Below are 15,903 nucleotides of genomic sequence, written 5' to 3'. Positions count from 1 at the left end.
ACTTCCCTTGATCACTGGTTCTTAGATTTTCATACAGAGATGAATAGAGGCAAGTAGGCCTTTTAACTTGGCTAAATAAATCAGGTCAAACAAGTGAGAGAATCGCTCTTTCTGGAGTTTCCATTACATATTTCATACAAATCAAAATACCATAAAAGGCTTTAAGAAGTGTATGGGGTGCCTGGATGGCTCATATGGTTAAGCATCTGCCTTTAGCTCAGGTCATGATCCCAGGGTCCTGGGACTGAGCACCGCATTGGGCCCCGGCTTGGCAGGGAGCCTGTTTCTCTCTCTCCTTCTACTGTTCCCCCTGCTTGTGTTCTCTCGCTCTGTCAAATAAGTAAATAAAATCTTTAAAAGAAAAAACAGAAAAAGAAACCTTAAGAAGTATATCATACATACCACATGCAAACATTAAACATTCACCACTCACCTGCAAATTCTAAAGAAAATTCCAGAAAGACATAGTACACACAACTAAGATAATTTACCAACTATTACACTGAGTCTTTTAATGGGGCTGATAGGGGTGGAAAGCAAGTAAAAAACACTTACCATTTGACAGCTAAATTCTGTACCTCTCCATTTTTATCTTCCAGTAACTTCAAAATCATTTTCACCACTTTCCTTTCACTGTCATCATCCAACTTGATGGAATCTTTCTGCAGTTCTGTCATCAAATCATTTGTAGCCATAAACCTATCAAAAAATTAAATTTGTTGATAATTTCAATTTTTAAGCACAAAGATCATGTCTTTCAAATATAATGCTATCATCCTTATCTAACTATCTAAGTCCTAACAAACCCTCTTAAATAAGGAACCCATCACTTTAAATTATCTTCCCCAGGTCAGTCCTGTTTTAAGTTACAGATAGGATCTACTTTGAGTGTTCTTTCATTCTAATTAACTGTATCATTGCTTTTAGGAGGAGAAAAGCTCCTCTTTATTTTCTTTGTTTGTGATTTGAATTTTATCCAGGAAGCCTTTAACTACAAACATTAAGAATACCTTCCTATATAATATTCTGTGTTGGGATCGAGGGGCAGGGGTCACATATTAAAAAGTTACTGGGAAATTTCCAAAATACAAATTCTCAGCTCTACCCCAACTCCCATCACAAGGTTATCAGATGTATTTTCAAAATGGTGAAGAGGCGATTCTAGAACATATTTCCATCTGACATCCAGCCCCTTCCCCTTAAGAACTACTGCCAAAGAAAGACAAGTTTAATACTTAATAGTCTGAACAAAAAACCCAGAGTGATCAATTGTCTAATCTCAGTTTTACATGAAAGGGTTGAATAGGAGACAAAAATGAGGTAAACAGACTCTCAGATTTTTTTCTCATATACCTCACCAGATGATTCATTGTTTTAAAAGTATTTTCTCAAGAGTAATAGATGATCACACTGAAAATAAAGCCCCCCTGTTTGAAGGCCAAATGAATTTTTCCCCTAATTCTGGCTCTTCTCTACCTACTGAAATAACCTAACTGCAGTAACAACTACTTAAATGCCTTCTTCTTGTATATGAACCAAATCAAGTTTGAGTAAAAGTGTACTATTTATATTACATACAGAAATGTCAAAATCTGTGTTTAAATCAATTAAAAACCACTAACTATTGGAGCTGAAATGATAAATAGCTACGCAGACAGTCTGGCAATACAGGCGATAATGTGGTAAGGATCGGCAAAACAACTTATTAATTTAGGAATTATTTGTTATCTAAGGAGTTAATATGTTCATTTAATGCTAATTTGACAAAGTTTTAAACTACAATGCAAGCACAATTCTTACCAAGGTTTGTGAAACAGCTTATAAAGTCTGTGTTCAAATTGGGATTATACAAGGTAAAGCATGTACTTTTTTTAAATGAACATGGTGGTAATGGATAGCCCCTCCCCATTTTATATGACAAATGAAATTAAAACCACACAATATTCTAGAAAATAAAAAACAAAAAACTGAATAACAGCGCACTAATGCAGGAATTCTGCACACAAAGCATTAAAATATCTTAACCATTTTACTTCCATAAAATTATGAAATAAAACAATAGTAGTTAGGACTTCTAAAGACCCCTGAAATGCTCATCACCTGGTTGAAAAGAACATGGCCATTAATTTAGGTAAAAAAGCAAATAATCCCAATGCAAAAAATTGTTTTATGGTTCTGAAGGGAGTCTACTGGTACACAGATTCTCTCCTTTATTTACCACTTATTTATTCATTGCCTATTATGCTACAAGGCTGGACTATGAGCAAAGGATAGATAAAAAGTAAATAAACCTTGGCTCCTGACCTCAGAGAAGTCTACTGATTCTCAGAAATCTACGATCAATGCAAAACCACAAGATATCACCTCACACCAGTCAGATTGGCTAGTATCAAAAATACAAGAAATAACAAGCATTTGTAAGGATGTGGAAAAAAGGGAACCTTCGTTCCCTTTTGGTAGGATGCAAAATGGTACAGCCACTATGGAAAACGGTATGGAGGTTCCTCAAAAAATTAAAAATAGAAATACCATATGATTAGTAACTCCGCAACTGGGTATCTGCCAAAACCAAAAACAAAACACTAATTAAAAAAGATACATGCACCCCTATGTTCACTGCACCATTATTTACAATAGCCAAGATATGGAAGCAACCTAAGTATCCTCTGACAAATAAATGGATTAAAGAACAATGGGATATTTTACAGAATAGGCACAAAAAAAGAATGAAATCTTGCCATTCTCAACAACATGCATGGACCTAGAAGGTATTAAAGGGGATTAAGAGGCACAAACTTCCGGTTATAAAATAAATGGCAGGGATTTTGTATGGTGACTATATTTAGCACGGTGAACACTGTGTAATGTACAGAATTAGAACTGTCAAATCACTTTGTTGTACACTTAAAGCTAATGTAACATTGTATGTCAACTATACTTCTATAAGTTTATAATTTTAAAAAATCTATGACCAATGGGGTTAAACATTTTTTAAAGCTGAAATGAGCCCCAGTAAAATTAGCAATAGGTATTATTTTTAAAAATGAGAGAAAATGGATTGAGATGGTATTAAGTTACACTGAGTTACTTTTTAATGGTGACGCCCAAACAGAAAGTTCTAAGAATTTGTTAATTTGATAAAAAAATTTGCACTATAAAATCATAAGAAAAGTTGTTTAACCAGCTAAAAAGCTGTCCATGGTAGATTCAAAAGCCAATCTGTAAAATGTCTCTTAAGCATGTAATGTTCTAGGCATGATGTTAAGACCTAAGATGATAAAACAGACTCAGTCCCTTCCTCCTAACCTTTTCATCTAATATGGCAGACAGACAGGTAAATGGACAAATCTCAATCTTACAGATTTTTAAAAAATACTCAAGGACAATTGACACTGATCACACCAAGAACTGACAGTTTGGATCTCCAAGGATTAACAGGGGTGTGCATGGGGAAAGCTGGTTTAGAATTTTAAATTTTTGTCTTTGTTGGGGTTGGGGACGGTGGCAGCAGCAACAATGCTGAGGGACATAACCCTTTTGAGTGAAGGGCTAAGAAGCAGTTAAGTGTGGCTGGGACATAGGCAGGTAGAAAGAAGCCTAACAGGAAGAAGATGGAAATGTAAGCTGACATCAAGATAAGAAAGATCTGACTCTGTAGTGAGAACCTAGTACGGAACAGGTACTGTGCTCAACTCTATACAAACAAGAGATAGCAAAAGAAAACAGTTCCTGCTGTCTTGGAGCTTACAATACAATCAAAGAGAGACATTAGTTTTAAAAACTACATATATGGGTTAATTGTATATGTAATTATGAACAGAGATAAATGCTAGGAAGGGAAGGGAAAGGATAGGGCACAAAGAAAACTCAATGGTGTAATAAAGTAACCTGATGCAGATTGCACTGGGGTTTGTGCATTAGGAAAGACTGAACTCTGAAGCATGGGCAGGAATTTTTTTTGGGGGGGGAGCAAGTAAGCAAGGGCCAAGAGACTGAAGAGATTTGGGGGTCTTATTGGAATTTTAGTCTTTATTCTAAGAGCAATGGGAAGTTATTGAAAGGTATCTGGGTCAGAGATGGGCAGTACACCAAAATGATCAAATGTGCATTTCAGAAACATTACTCCAGCTATACTATGGTCAGAGTGTAGAAAGAACCAATCTTCATTTAGCCAAAATGAACGGAGAAAGTTAGGAGAGTTACTGTTGCAGTCTAAGTGCGAAATGATGGTAGCTACAATTAGGGTTATGACAACCTATGGAGGAAGAAAAATGGACATACAATCAATTCTCATTATTATCAAAGTTAATGCCTTCTTGTTTCAACTCACATACTGTAAAAAGTATCCTCTTCTCTATCTAGTGCCACATCATTTGCATGTTTGTGTTTTTTGTTGGTAATGTTGCTGTTAAAATGACCCCCAAGCATAGTGTAGTGCTGTCTAGTATTCCTAAGTACAAGAAAGCTGTGTCTTCCAGAAAAAAATACATATATTAGATAAGCTTTTCTCAGGCATGAAGTGATAGTGCTGTTGGCCATGAGCACAATGTGAACAAATCAACAACATATATTAAATAAGGTTGTCTTTAAACAGAAATAAAAACAAGGTTATGAACCGATCAAATATGAAAATGCTATGACTAGAAGCTCACAGGAACCTACCACCATATAACGGCTCAGTATCACTAATTCCATGTTCATGGTTAACTTGATAGTACTATCTACTGAGAATAATAACCAACTATTTGAGATTTAAAAGGTTAAAATAAGTCTTTCAAATGGATTAGATATGGGGATGGTAAGGGATGAGTTAGCAAATGGACAAAGCAGTAGGAAGAAAACCACAGGACTTGGGTGTTAAAGTCAGGTATGTATCCTTCCAGAGTCTTACTGTTATTTAGCAGCCATTGTCATATCAAATAGTTCAAACACTCACCTTACAACAGGAGAAAGGATTAATAAACCTGGCTCAACTACAGACTACACAGAATGGCCATTCCTTCTGATCCTAATCAACAAAATCTCAGCAATAGTCAAGATGTAAACATCATAAATCAATGATGCCCTGGCAGCCCAATTTCATCTGCCCTTGGTCAAAAGGGAGGACTAAGAAAGGGAAAAAACAAAAACAAAAAACAACAGTAGCCCTACAGTCCAGGAACTGATCTGAGGCTCATACCTATATCTGAATGTTATTCCAAACTGATCTGATGCTTACAATGAAAGCGTATTGTTTTCCTAGACATAAACAACCTCACAGAATATACATTTCAGACAAGTTCACTTAACACAAAATACCAAACACACCTTCCACTCTAACTCATTGACTGCTACTTCTTCATCAATTAAAGCTTTTCCTCTGCTTTAGTTTCGCCCTCCTATTAAGATGTCAAACAATGGAACTGCCCCACTTTCCAACAATCCAGTGTGAAACTCCACTTCCTTAGACCCTTCCCAAAACTACCCAAATGAATAGGTCCTACCACTCTTTAACTGAGACTTCCCATGGCGTGTCTTCTCTCTCCCTCACTATAATGGTAATAAATCCAACTTGTGTCAAGGATGCCTATGTAAGAGAATTTCAAGAAGGAAAAAGTAATAAACAGTGCTTGCATATCAAATAGATAAGCAAACAAAATATCCACTGAATTAGTTACATAGAGGTTCTCAGAAACTCGGGGAAGAGTAATTTCAGTGATCCTTACGTGGGTAACAGCTAAGTTTAGAGTTTATCTTGTAGTTAATGGGAATTAGTGGAGACGGCAATGATCGGCTGTGATATTTAGAAAGAAAATTCTAATGGAAGAGTTACCAAAGAATGGATTAAAAAGAGGCCAGAGACAGGAAGACTAAACTTTGAGAAATACCCATCAGGGAATTAAATGAGAAAGAAAAAGGTAAAAGGGTGACATCAAGGTTTTCCAACTGGGACATTTGGTACATGGTAATGGAATGGGACAAAATAAAAATTAAAAAGGCTTAAGGTGGGAGAGAGAAAAGTTAAAATGTTAACTTTCAAACTTCTATGGCAGTCCCAGGTGGATATAACCTACTGGCAGTGCCATCTCATGTATTCAATAAATATTTTGGGAGTACCATCATTAGGAACTGTGCCAGGCTCTGCAAACACAGTTATGAACAAGATAGTCATATGATAGAACTTACACACCTGGCTTATTCTACTGGACTGAAAGTTCCTTGAGGGGAGAAATATTCATCATAAATCCAATGTAGAGATGTGCAGAAACAGTGGTAGATATAGATACCTTGTATTGCACAATGAGCAGTCTCACAACTCTTCCTCTCATACACAAGCACAATTTTACCCTTGTTACTAACAGACAGATCTAAGTGATACGGGCCAACTGCACCATCTAATGAGCTAATTATCTTTCAAAAAACTCATATACACACCACCACCATCTCATTTTTTTCTCATTTATTCCCTTGGAGTATGAATTTAGGATGGTCTTAATATTGTTCATGTAAATCAAACTAATTTATAGCCCTCTTTCTTCTTCCCAGTTACCTCAATGAGGTCTTTCTTCAGTGGTGAGCCTTAATCATTGCTGATAATCAGTGTTAGCAGTACACTTTTATCACGTAAGTGAAATCCAGTCACTAATGGCCATCAACCTGCAAAGTACTTAAAAGGTGCCCAGAATCACCTTCCTAAGCTCTACAAATCTATCTCCTCTGATTAAACTTACTTTTCTTCAAGCACAAGTACTACAGAGAACTTCACTAGTATTTATTGTTACATTATTATAAATGCCCATAGGGTACTTTCAGGTATGTTATAGAATCTCTAAGGTTCCTTCCAGCTCTGAAAGTGCACAATTCCCTACCAGGCCTGAGATTTTTATTAGCATTTTAAAGTTTCCAAGAAAAAAATAACTGCTAATATCTAAAACACATACATACATACATACATAAATTTGGTAACATAAACTGTTATCAAGCTAGGAAATTCTGCAATGCAGTAAATTATTTTAAGACTGTATCAAATGGTATTTTAAAAAAAATAGACTGGTAGATTTTTACAATGGTTTCTGGAAGAAATTTCCCAAAATCCTTACACGCTTTTCTAACTCTAATTAAAATCCAACTAAAACTAGCACCTGGGAACCCACAAGGCCAAAACAGTGGAGGATTCGTTCAGTAAAACAAGGTCCCTACCCTCAAGCAGTTCCCTAAACAATACCCCCAGCTCCAGTCAAGATTATCTACTTGTATAGTGAGCTTTCACGCTTGCACTCGTTTTCTCTACCTACAACTTCAAGAACTAGCTCAGGTAACTCCACAAACATGAATCTCCTTGCTTCCATCTTCTCTGCCACTTAAGGCTGACAACTACATATTGCTCTGGGTTCTTCATCTTTTTATAAAAGTGTCTTAACTATTCAACAAGCATGTAAATACTACTAAGGGCAAGCACTAGATCGTAAACATTCTGTAGTCCCTTCTCAGGGAATTACTACAAGTGTCTTCTAGCACAAAATATTCCATAAGCCTAAGAGGGAACTGAAATTTAGGTTCTTAGTCTTAATGTCCCCTAGTCGAAACCCTCAAGAAGTAACATAACATGGTAGTTAAGAGTTCATGATCTGTGGTTGGGGTTGGGGTTGGGGTTGTCTGAAAATTTCAGATCTAATGTCTAACTCACCTTGGGTAAGTACTTAATTACCACCACCACACCTCAGTTTCCTGGACTGGAATACAGATTGTTAACTATCCACTTTATACTACAGTTATGAGGATAAACAGGATCAAGTATATAAAGTTGACAGTAAGCGTTAATATTAACTACTATGTAGATAAAGATAAAACAGTGGTAAATTTCCTTCAGCTCTTTATTCCTTGGAATACTAAAGTATTCAGTTGGTGGTGAAGCATATGAAAATAAAAGCAAAACTTGTTACCTCAACCCACTGAATTTTCAATATTAATATTCATAAACAGAGCATTCACCTGGTTCATGCACATTGAAGTTTTCATTCTGGTATCTACAGAATGACCTACCTACTAGTAGTAAACCTTAAAATACCACCTTCAAAGAGTACAGAATACTAAAACATGAAAGAAAAAGGACGTCAGATGTCCCCCCCAATAAATTGAACCCATGATTTAAATCCTACAAAATGATTCTTTAAAAATGCTGACATCTTAAAAATTTGAAACCTGTACCCACTTCTTTACTTTACTTTATATGAATGGACTATGTAGTTACCCAGAGACCTAAAATTTCAGGCCTATAAGGGACCTTTTGTAATCACCCATGTACAAGTCTCTCAAAGTAAAAATTTAATCCCAAATTAAGTAGTCTGTCCAAAATCTCACAGAGAGTTCACAAGAAAAAATCCTACTAGACTAGAACACATGACTAGAGCCCATATTTTGTGACCAGTAAGTAGGTCATATTCTCTTTGGATTCTGCCATGAAAGGAATAATTTTTTTTCCTTTTAAATATATTATTGTTTTCATCTCCCCTTAGCACAAGTACAGGGGTTTGCATTAGATATTCTATAATATTAACTCTGTCCTCAAGATCTTTGTTAGTAGGTATCTGAAAACACAGAGCAACAAACTGTGATATTTACACCAAAATAAATTTCAAATGAGAAAGAAGGCATACTTTTAAAATAGAACACATATATTCAAATAAATGCCTATACTGAAATTACACAGAAAAATGTTCAAAATACTTGACTTCAAATGCTCACTATTTTAGTTAATCTCTTAAATATCTGTAATTTAATATACACAGTACTTTAGTTCCAAAGACTTGTCTGTTAACTGGATGGCTTCAGCATACTACAGTCTTTAAAACATAGTTAATAAAAATATCTTAACAATGCCAGATAGCTGAAAGTCACTGTTTCTACACTTATCTTCTTCATCAACTATTAGAAATACATCAATATTACACTTTTAGAAGAACAATCCTCCAAGCAATGTTTTGATTTACTCTAGCTGAAACTGGTAGATAATTCTTACCAAGTTCAACACTGACTACAGCTTAACATCAAAGCATTGTATCTTTCATATAGTTTATTTAAAAAAGAAAACACAAAATCACGTATATATTATCTTTACAAAAAATTTAAATAGCTTGAGTCAAAAATCACATATGCAGTATTAACACGATTTGTTTATTCTAAGCACATTACCCATACACAAGTCTACCTAGTTGAACAAAATCATGCTATTATAGTATTATAGCAAAGTGCTATCTTTAGTATGAAATTGATATTTAGTACTTTTACAGAATGAACCAAATTTACAGAAATGGGAAGGGGGGGGAATCACACCAGTCTACATAGCTGAAAGGTTATAAATATATGTATATATCCCACTCAAATGTGTATTTAAATTTCAGTGTCTTGCATTGAGAGCAAGCAAAGTTCCCAAAGGGAAGTAAACAGCATTCTAATCCTTACAAAACACGCGCACACACACAAAAACAAAAGCAAAACTTTTATTTCCTCCAATAAATCTTGATTTTGATCTACACAAATCTAAAATACCAAAATAACCAAACAAACATGTCTCTTCCAAAAAGTCACAAAACTAAAATCTTTGGTATTAGCAAACTAGATTTTTAAAAGTTTCAAATGCAATACTCAACAACTCCCTAGGTAGCAAAACTTTGTAAAAATCATTTCTGGCTTTGAAGTCACAGAACCAAAACCATTTTAATACACCGGCACATCAATTTAATGAGGAACATAATCATTACATTTTTCATGCTTCTCCTTTCACAAACAGGAAAACCTCTTCCTAGTAGACGAGGTCTGGACATGTTTTCAGGTGTTAAAGGGTACTGCTCATACATACATAAATAAAACAAAACAAAATAAAATAGACTTCAGCCTCAATTTTAATTGAAGATATCTGTTCTTTCCTTTAAAATGCTCACAAAATACAACCACCAAGCCTCAGAGAACAAAAGAATATCGAAGAAATAAAAAAGCTTTTTTTTTAGATTGGGAGCTTATTTATTTGTGATGGGACAGGAGGTGGGAAGGAAGGAATGTAGCCACCACTGTAGTACAAAAAAAAGGGGGGGGGGGAGACCCAGATAATCCGTGAGAATATAACAATTCTTCAAAATGCATGTTACCAATGTTTGGAACGGACAGTACAAGTCTCCTGGAACAGAACTGCTATAATAAAGCCTCATATTCACCACCCTCATTTTTGAAAACTTCCATCAGTGAGATCCATTTGCTTGCTTTACTTTTTAGGTTAAAGGTTCAGGAATTCACCTTTCTGGCAGTAATTTTGGATATAAGAAAATGAGAATGAAACCCCGAATTTCTGCTTAGTTTTCACCTGACAAGGAAAAATGACAGAGATGCTGGCGGGAAAACCCTGCGAGTCAAGTTTCCTCATCCTGGCTCCCTCCCCACCCCACCCCACCCCCTTCTTCCCACCTTCACGGAACGAATTGTCCAAAGAAAAAGTTTATAACCCAATCCGTGGAAAGCTCAAATAAAGCAAATCATTCAAGCTGAACGCACCTAGGCCCACTCGCATCTGCGGGAAAAGAGGCGGCAGCTGGGGCCCAGAGTGGGCAGCAGCCTCAGCCCTAGCAAGCAGGGCGGCCTAGCGTTTAAGGCGGGCTGGCCGGTAGGCCCGGGCCTCCTGGTCTCCAAGCCTAGAGCAACTCCCTTCGTCACAACGGTGGATGATTTTGCCCCTTCACACTACCTGGGACACGAAAATCACGTCTCGGGATTGGGGGTGGGGAGCAGGGAATGCAGTGGAGGCGTCTGGGGACGCAGAAGGGGCCTCGGACCCGCGGCGGGCAACGGCCTAGAGGAAAGAATGGGGGGGGAGGGGGTCGGAAGGTGGGAGAAAAAGGAGCCTGCGGGATCAGGGAACCGAGTGGTGGGCCGGAGAGCTCGGGAAAGCACACAAACCGGTTAAGGCCAAAGGGGTGGGGCAAGGCCTGTGTGAGGGCCAGGGCCGCGGATGAGGGACGCCAAGGTGGGTTTACGGTCGGATTTCGGCCTCACCTGAAGTCCTTGTCGCTGGATGTCATTTTTTCCAGCAAATTGGAAATGTGGTACGAGGCGCTCGCCATGTTGACGGCCTCGATCCCGCCCGCTGGCGTTGCCGGTGCTGCTGCCCGCTGCCGCTGCCGCCGCCGCTGTTGCTGGGGCTCCTCCTCCCGCTCGCGGCGGCTCCCGCTTCCAGGGTCGCAGCGCGACGCCGACGCCGACTAGGGAGGCGCCTCGACTGGCTGCCCCCTCCTCGGAAAGGCGTGGGCCTGTCCTGGAGGAAGCAGAGGCTGCGGGGTCGGCCTAATGACGGCGCTGCTCGCTGGAAAAGGAGCTCATGGGCAGCGAGTACAGCAGGGCCTCTCCGGGGAGCCAGACACCTCCGCTCGGGTTGGTCTCGCTCCCACTCTCTCCGCACTCGCTCCCTAGGGCAAGAGGCCAAAACCCGCCTCCTTCGCTCCGGGGGCGGGGGCGGCAAACGCGGGACGCCACGGAAAGCCGGGGTCAGGGTTCACGGAGGTCTCCCCACGCACGCGATAGAGACGCTAGTTAAAAGGCAACCGTGTTGGCTGAGGCCTTCGTCAGTCTTCCCGTGAACCGCCTTTCAGGAGGCATGACAACGACCTAAGGGGCTGTTCTCGCGAGATTTGAAAGCGACGGTTAAAGGACGGGGGGGTGAGGGGGACAAGCGTGCTGTAATCTGAGAATAACTTGCTTTTTTTCCGTATGACAATAAAGGAAAGGTTTACGAATTTTAAGGAGTAGTAGGCCAGGAAGTAATGCTAGCTAAGGGGTAGCGTGTGGACCAACATAAGAATTATTAGAAGGAGCTTCCATTCGAATAGGACGCGTGGCCTACTTTGCCTTCACCACGGTGAAATAATGTTGCCACGTGAAAACCACAAATCCCAGAATTCAGTCGGGGTGTTTCACTGGGTCAGGATGTGATTGGCTGAAAGAACTTGTAGCGTCCTCATTGGCTCCCGTGCGAGGAGTGAATGCTGGGATTTGTAGTCTAAAGAGTCAGTTGTAGTGGATAAAACCTTTAGCTCCCCGCGCATTTGGTTTCTGCCGCGTATTCGGATTTCTTCTTACAGCCGCTTTTGCTGTTGTGGGATGTCTGCAGAGCTAGGCTGCTGCGGTTTGGGCAGGCGCAATGCGGATCAGTTAGTGTTTTTGGCAGAGATGTAGTAGAGACTTCTAGCGCTAATCCTGGAGAGTGATGGTAGCCTCATCCTTAAGGCAGCTGAGTCTCTGCTGGGCACAGCCCCACCGTGCAATAAAGAGCTCCCTGAAGGAAGGACGGCCACGACTAATGATTGTATGCGGACCTTCTCGTTTTATTCAGAGTAGCTAAAGGACTACCCTCTGCAGTTAGCGCTTGTGGATCTGTTAATCCTGCAGCTGTATTTGATTGTTCCCAGAGACATACACACACAGCAGTGGGAAATCAGACACCAAATCATTTGTTTTAGTGCCCACGTTTTTGTCTGTTTAATTGGAATTGGAGCTAGCTCACTAGCCTTCCTAAAAGAAGAAAGAGAAAGCCCAGTCAAGAGAGAAGGAAAATTCTGTCCCAATCTATTACTGCTCCTGTTAAACAAACAAAACACTTAGCTCCTTTCTTTCAAATATTAAATCTGACGTTTCTCTACTGTTCGTTCCTACAGTTCCCAAATGTTACTGAGTGTCTTCTGAAAGCCAGGCACTGTTATAATTAATAACAGTTAAAACAGATGAAATGTGATCCGACCTCATGATTCATACCTAAATTTCCCTTCATTACCCTTGTTTGCCCCCATGTATCCTTTTACTTTAATACTGTTTCTCCCCGGTAGTACCATACCTCTTCACTCGTTTTACCCAAGTCAGCCATCGTTAGGTTCCCAGAGAGCTTCATCCATAATTAACGCCCTTCTGCTCTGAACAACCTTTCCACAATATTTAATATAAACTATGCACATGCACATCACACACAAACAAGCTGGTCATTTATCTTGTGTGGACCCCAAGGCTTAAAGTCTTAGTCATCTGGTGATGACCCTTTTTTTTAAGTCTGAATCTGGTCAGATGCCAAGTCATTTTTTTTTTTTTCCATTTGTGTTAAATCCTTTCATTTATCAGTTTTCAACTGAACTATAATATTTGTAGTCAGGCAGCTTGAATATAAATCCTGTTTACTGGCACTTATTAGCTGTCTTAGGCAATTCACTTCAAGGTCTCTGAGCCTTGGTTTCTTTATGGATAACACTATGATCATCAGAGTACAGTATTACCCCATCTGGCTGTTTTAAGAGTCAAATGAGCTATTGTCTGAGTCTGCTAGTGTTGCTATAACTAAATTCCCTTGATTGGGTGTCTCAAACAACAAGAATTTTATTTCTCATAGTCCTGGAGACTGGAAATCCAAGATCAATATAGCAAGGTGGCCTTTTCATTGTGTCTTCATGTAGTCTTTCCTGTGTGCACCCACACTCCTAGTATCTCTTTTTCTTCTAAGGATACCAGTCCTATTGGATTAGGGCACCATCCTTTTAACCTCATTCAACCTTAATTGTGTCTTCATTTCACCTCACATATCTCTTTAGATGCCCTATCTTCAAATATTGTCATATTGGAGGTTAGGGCTTCAACATGTGAATTTTGAGGGAGACACAGTTCAGTCTATAACAATACCCCATATAAAGTGTTCAGCATATTACCTGAAATGTAATCATCTTTATAAATAATATTTCTGGCAGTTACAAAGGTCATGGAAAGCATCTAACAAAAGTCAGCTATTAGTAGTAGTATATTCTCTCGGTCTTTCACTTGTCCCAGTCCCAAACCATTCTGCATAGCCAGTTTAGAGTTTTTTAAAACATTGTTTTTATAGTGCTACTCAGCAATTTAAAAAGTTCAGTGGCTCTCTACCACTGAATGAAGTCCAAATGTTTCAGCAATCAATGGCCCCCTTCGTCTGTCCCTAGACCTTTCTTTCTGACCTTTCTCCCACTATTCTAATATAGGAATTGCTCCCATCAGTTTTTTTGAGTCTCTCAAAAACCCAACTCCAAATTTTTGTATAATCATCATTATAATAATAAGACCTTACTTCTAGGTCAGGTGCTACATTAATTCATTTAATCTACCTTTTAAGTATGAGAGGCACAGAAAGCTTAAGTAACTTGCTAAAGGGGCAGTCAGGATGAAAACCCAGGCAACGTGGTCTCAGAGCCTATGCTCCAAATCTCTGTACTAAAATGCTTGTCCCCACCTGCAATGCTATTCACCTCCCTTGTCTCCTTCTAGGATCTTGAACCAACAATAGTGTTTATATTCTAGCTTCCACTTAGAGTGTAAATTCCTTAAGAGCTTGTACCAACTTTAAACCACTTCTTCTTTCAAGTACTTAGCCCATGCCAAATTCGTAATAGGCACTCAAAGTACTTAATTTTATTTTGTATTCTTGATCTCTTAGAGATTTGATCTATTCATCACAGAATATAGGTGGTTACTAAACGGTGGGGAAATGCTTTTCTTTAATCTGTAAGTGCTAAATTAATTTTAACCGCAAAAGGAAATAAGCCTACATAAGACCGCCGTCCAAGAGTTTTCTTTCAAGTCAATGGTCATAATGGAAAACTGAGACAAGAAAAGAAGAAAAATGGAGTCCTTTAGCTCTTGGAAGTTTCTTCATATATCAACCAGTAGCTTAGCTTAATTCACAAACATTTATTGAGTGACTACACTGTTCCAGGCAGTGTACTAGTTACTGGGGAGACAAAGATGAGCAAGACATTTTCCTTAATTTGGGCGGACATTCATAATTGACCAAATCTTAAATTTCATATAACATTTTTTGTATTTTGCCTAAAGGAATAGATCCTGAAATTGTCTTTAAAGTGTAAATATGGTAAGACTGAGGTGAATTACATGTTAAATGTTAAATATCAATAAAGAGAAAGCAACAGAAGGCAACGGAGACATTATATAATTGATTAAGTAATATGAAGTTGTTGGGGTACTGGCATAAAATGTTACTTTGTTGTTTTTCTGTCTTTTTTTAAAAAAGATTTATTTATTTGAGAGAGAGAGAGAGAGCATGTGCGTGAGCACACCGGGGGGAGTGGGAGGGGAGAGGAAGAGAGAATCTTAAGCAGACTCCATGCTCCGCGTGGACTGAGCCCAAGGCAGGGCTCCATCTCACGACCTTGAGATCACCACCTGAGCCGAAACCAAGAGTCAGATGCTCGACCTGCTGTACCACCCAGGTGCCCCTGTTGTTTTGTTTTTCAAACACACTCTGTCAATTCTTTTGCATCACTCTTAATGATATACTGGGCAGTTCCCAGAGCTTTTCCTTTGAAGTCTTAAAAGTCCAATCTAGTTTAGTCCAACGTCCATCCTGACACTACCTTCTGCTTCTATACCCCATAGGGTTAAAGAGAAGGGCAAAGAGAAGATAAGGGGAAAGAGGCAAACCGCTTATCGTTCCACATCTCTCTTGACTGTTGATGCCATCTGGTAGACCCCCAAATACTGACTCTCTTGTAAGGGTCAAGGTTGTAAGTTCTTAAAGGTGTCTTTCCGAGGCCTTCCTTCTGTACACTTCCATGACATAGCATGCCTGAGCATTCCCTGGTCTTCCAGGTGGCAAATAGCACTCATAGATGGGGTCCCCCAAGAAGGCTCACACCCAACTGACTTGGGAGGGAGTTGCTTACTTTGCCTGCTGGAAGCTCAGGCATCCTTGCCACGCTACACGGAGGGCGTGCAGGCTGCTGCACTGCTGTGCCCCTCCTCTGTACTGCCATTTCTCTCCAGTTCTTTTCTCTCCGCAAAAGGGCATAAATCAGTAGATGGCCAACCCAGGGATGAATAATCTGAAGTTTTGGGGGTACCAACGTGAATTTT

General features: G+C 39.2%; 1 protein-coding gene across 1 annotated transcript in view; it reads right to left on the bottom strand.

Annotated features, from left to right (window-relative positions):
- The window catches only part of CAND1 (cullin associated and neddylation dissociated 1), a 42,798-nt gene extending 31,223 nt beyond the window's left edge, over positions 1-11,575 (bottom strand). The window contains exons 1-2 of the mRNA XM_028110844.2: positions 11,023-11,575; positions 556-699 (exon numbers count right to left, since the gene is read on the bottom strand). Of these exons, the coding sequence (XP_027966645.1) occupies positions 556-699; positions 11,023-11,090 (212 nt within the window). The 5' untranslated portion in view covers positions 11,091-11,575. The remainder of the gene's footprint in view (positions 1-555; positions 700-11,022) is intronic.
- Between the last annotated feature and the right edge of the window lie 4,328 nt (positions 11,576-15,903).

Source organism: Eumetopias jubatus, unplaced genomic scaffold (assembly GCF_037043125.1).
Source record: "Eumetopias jubatus isolate StellerSeaLion01/CBP00866 unplaced genomic scaffold, mEumJub1_p1.0 scaffold_8, whole genome shotgun sequence".
NCBI lineage: Eukaryota > Metazoa > Chordata > Mammalia > Carnivora > Otariidae > Eumetopias > Eumetopias jubatus.
Note: the sequence above shows the minus strand (reverse complement) of the source record. Positions and strands in the feature narration are given on the sequence as shown.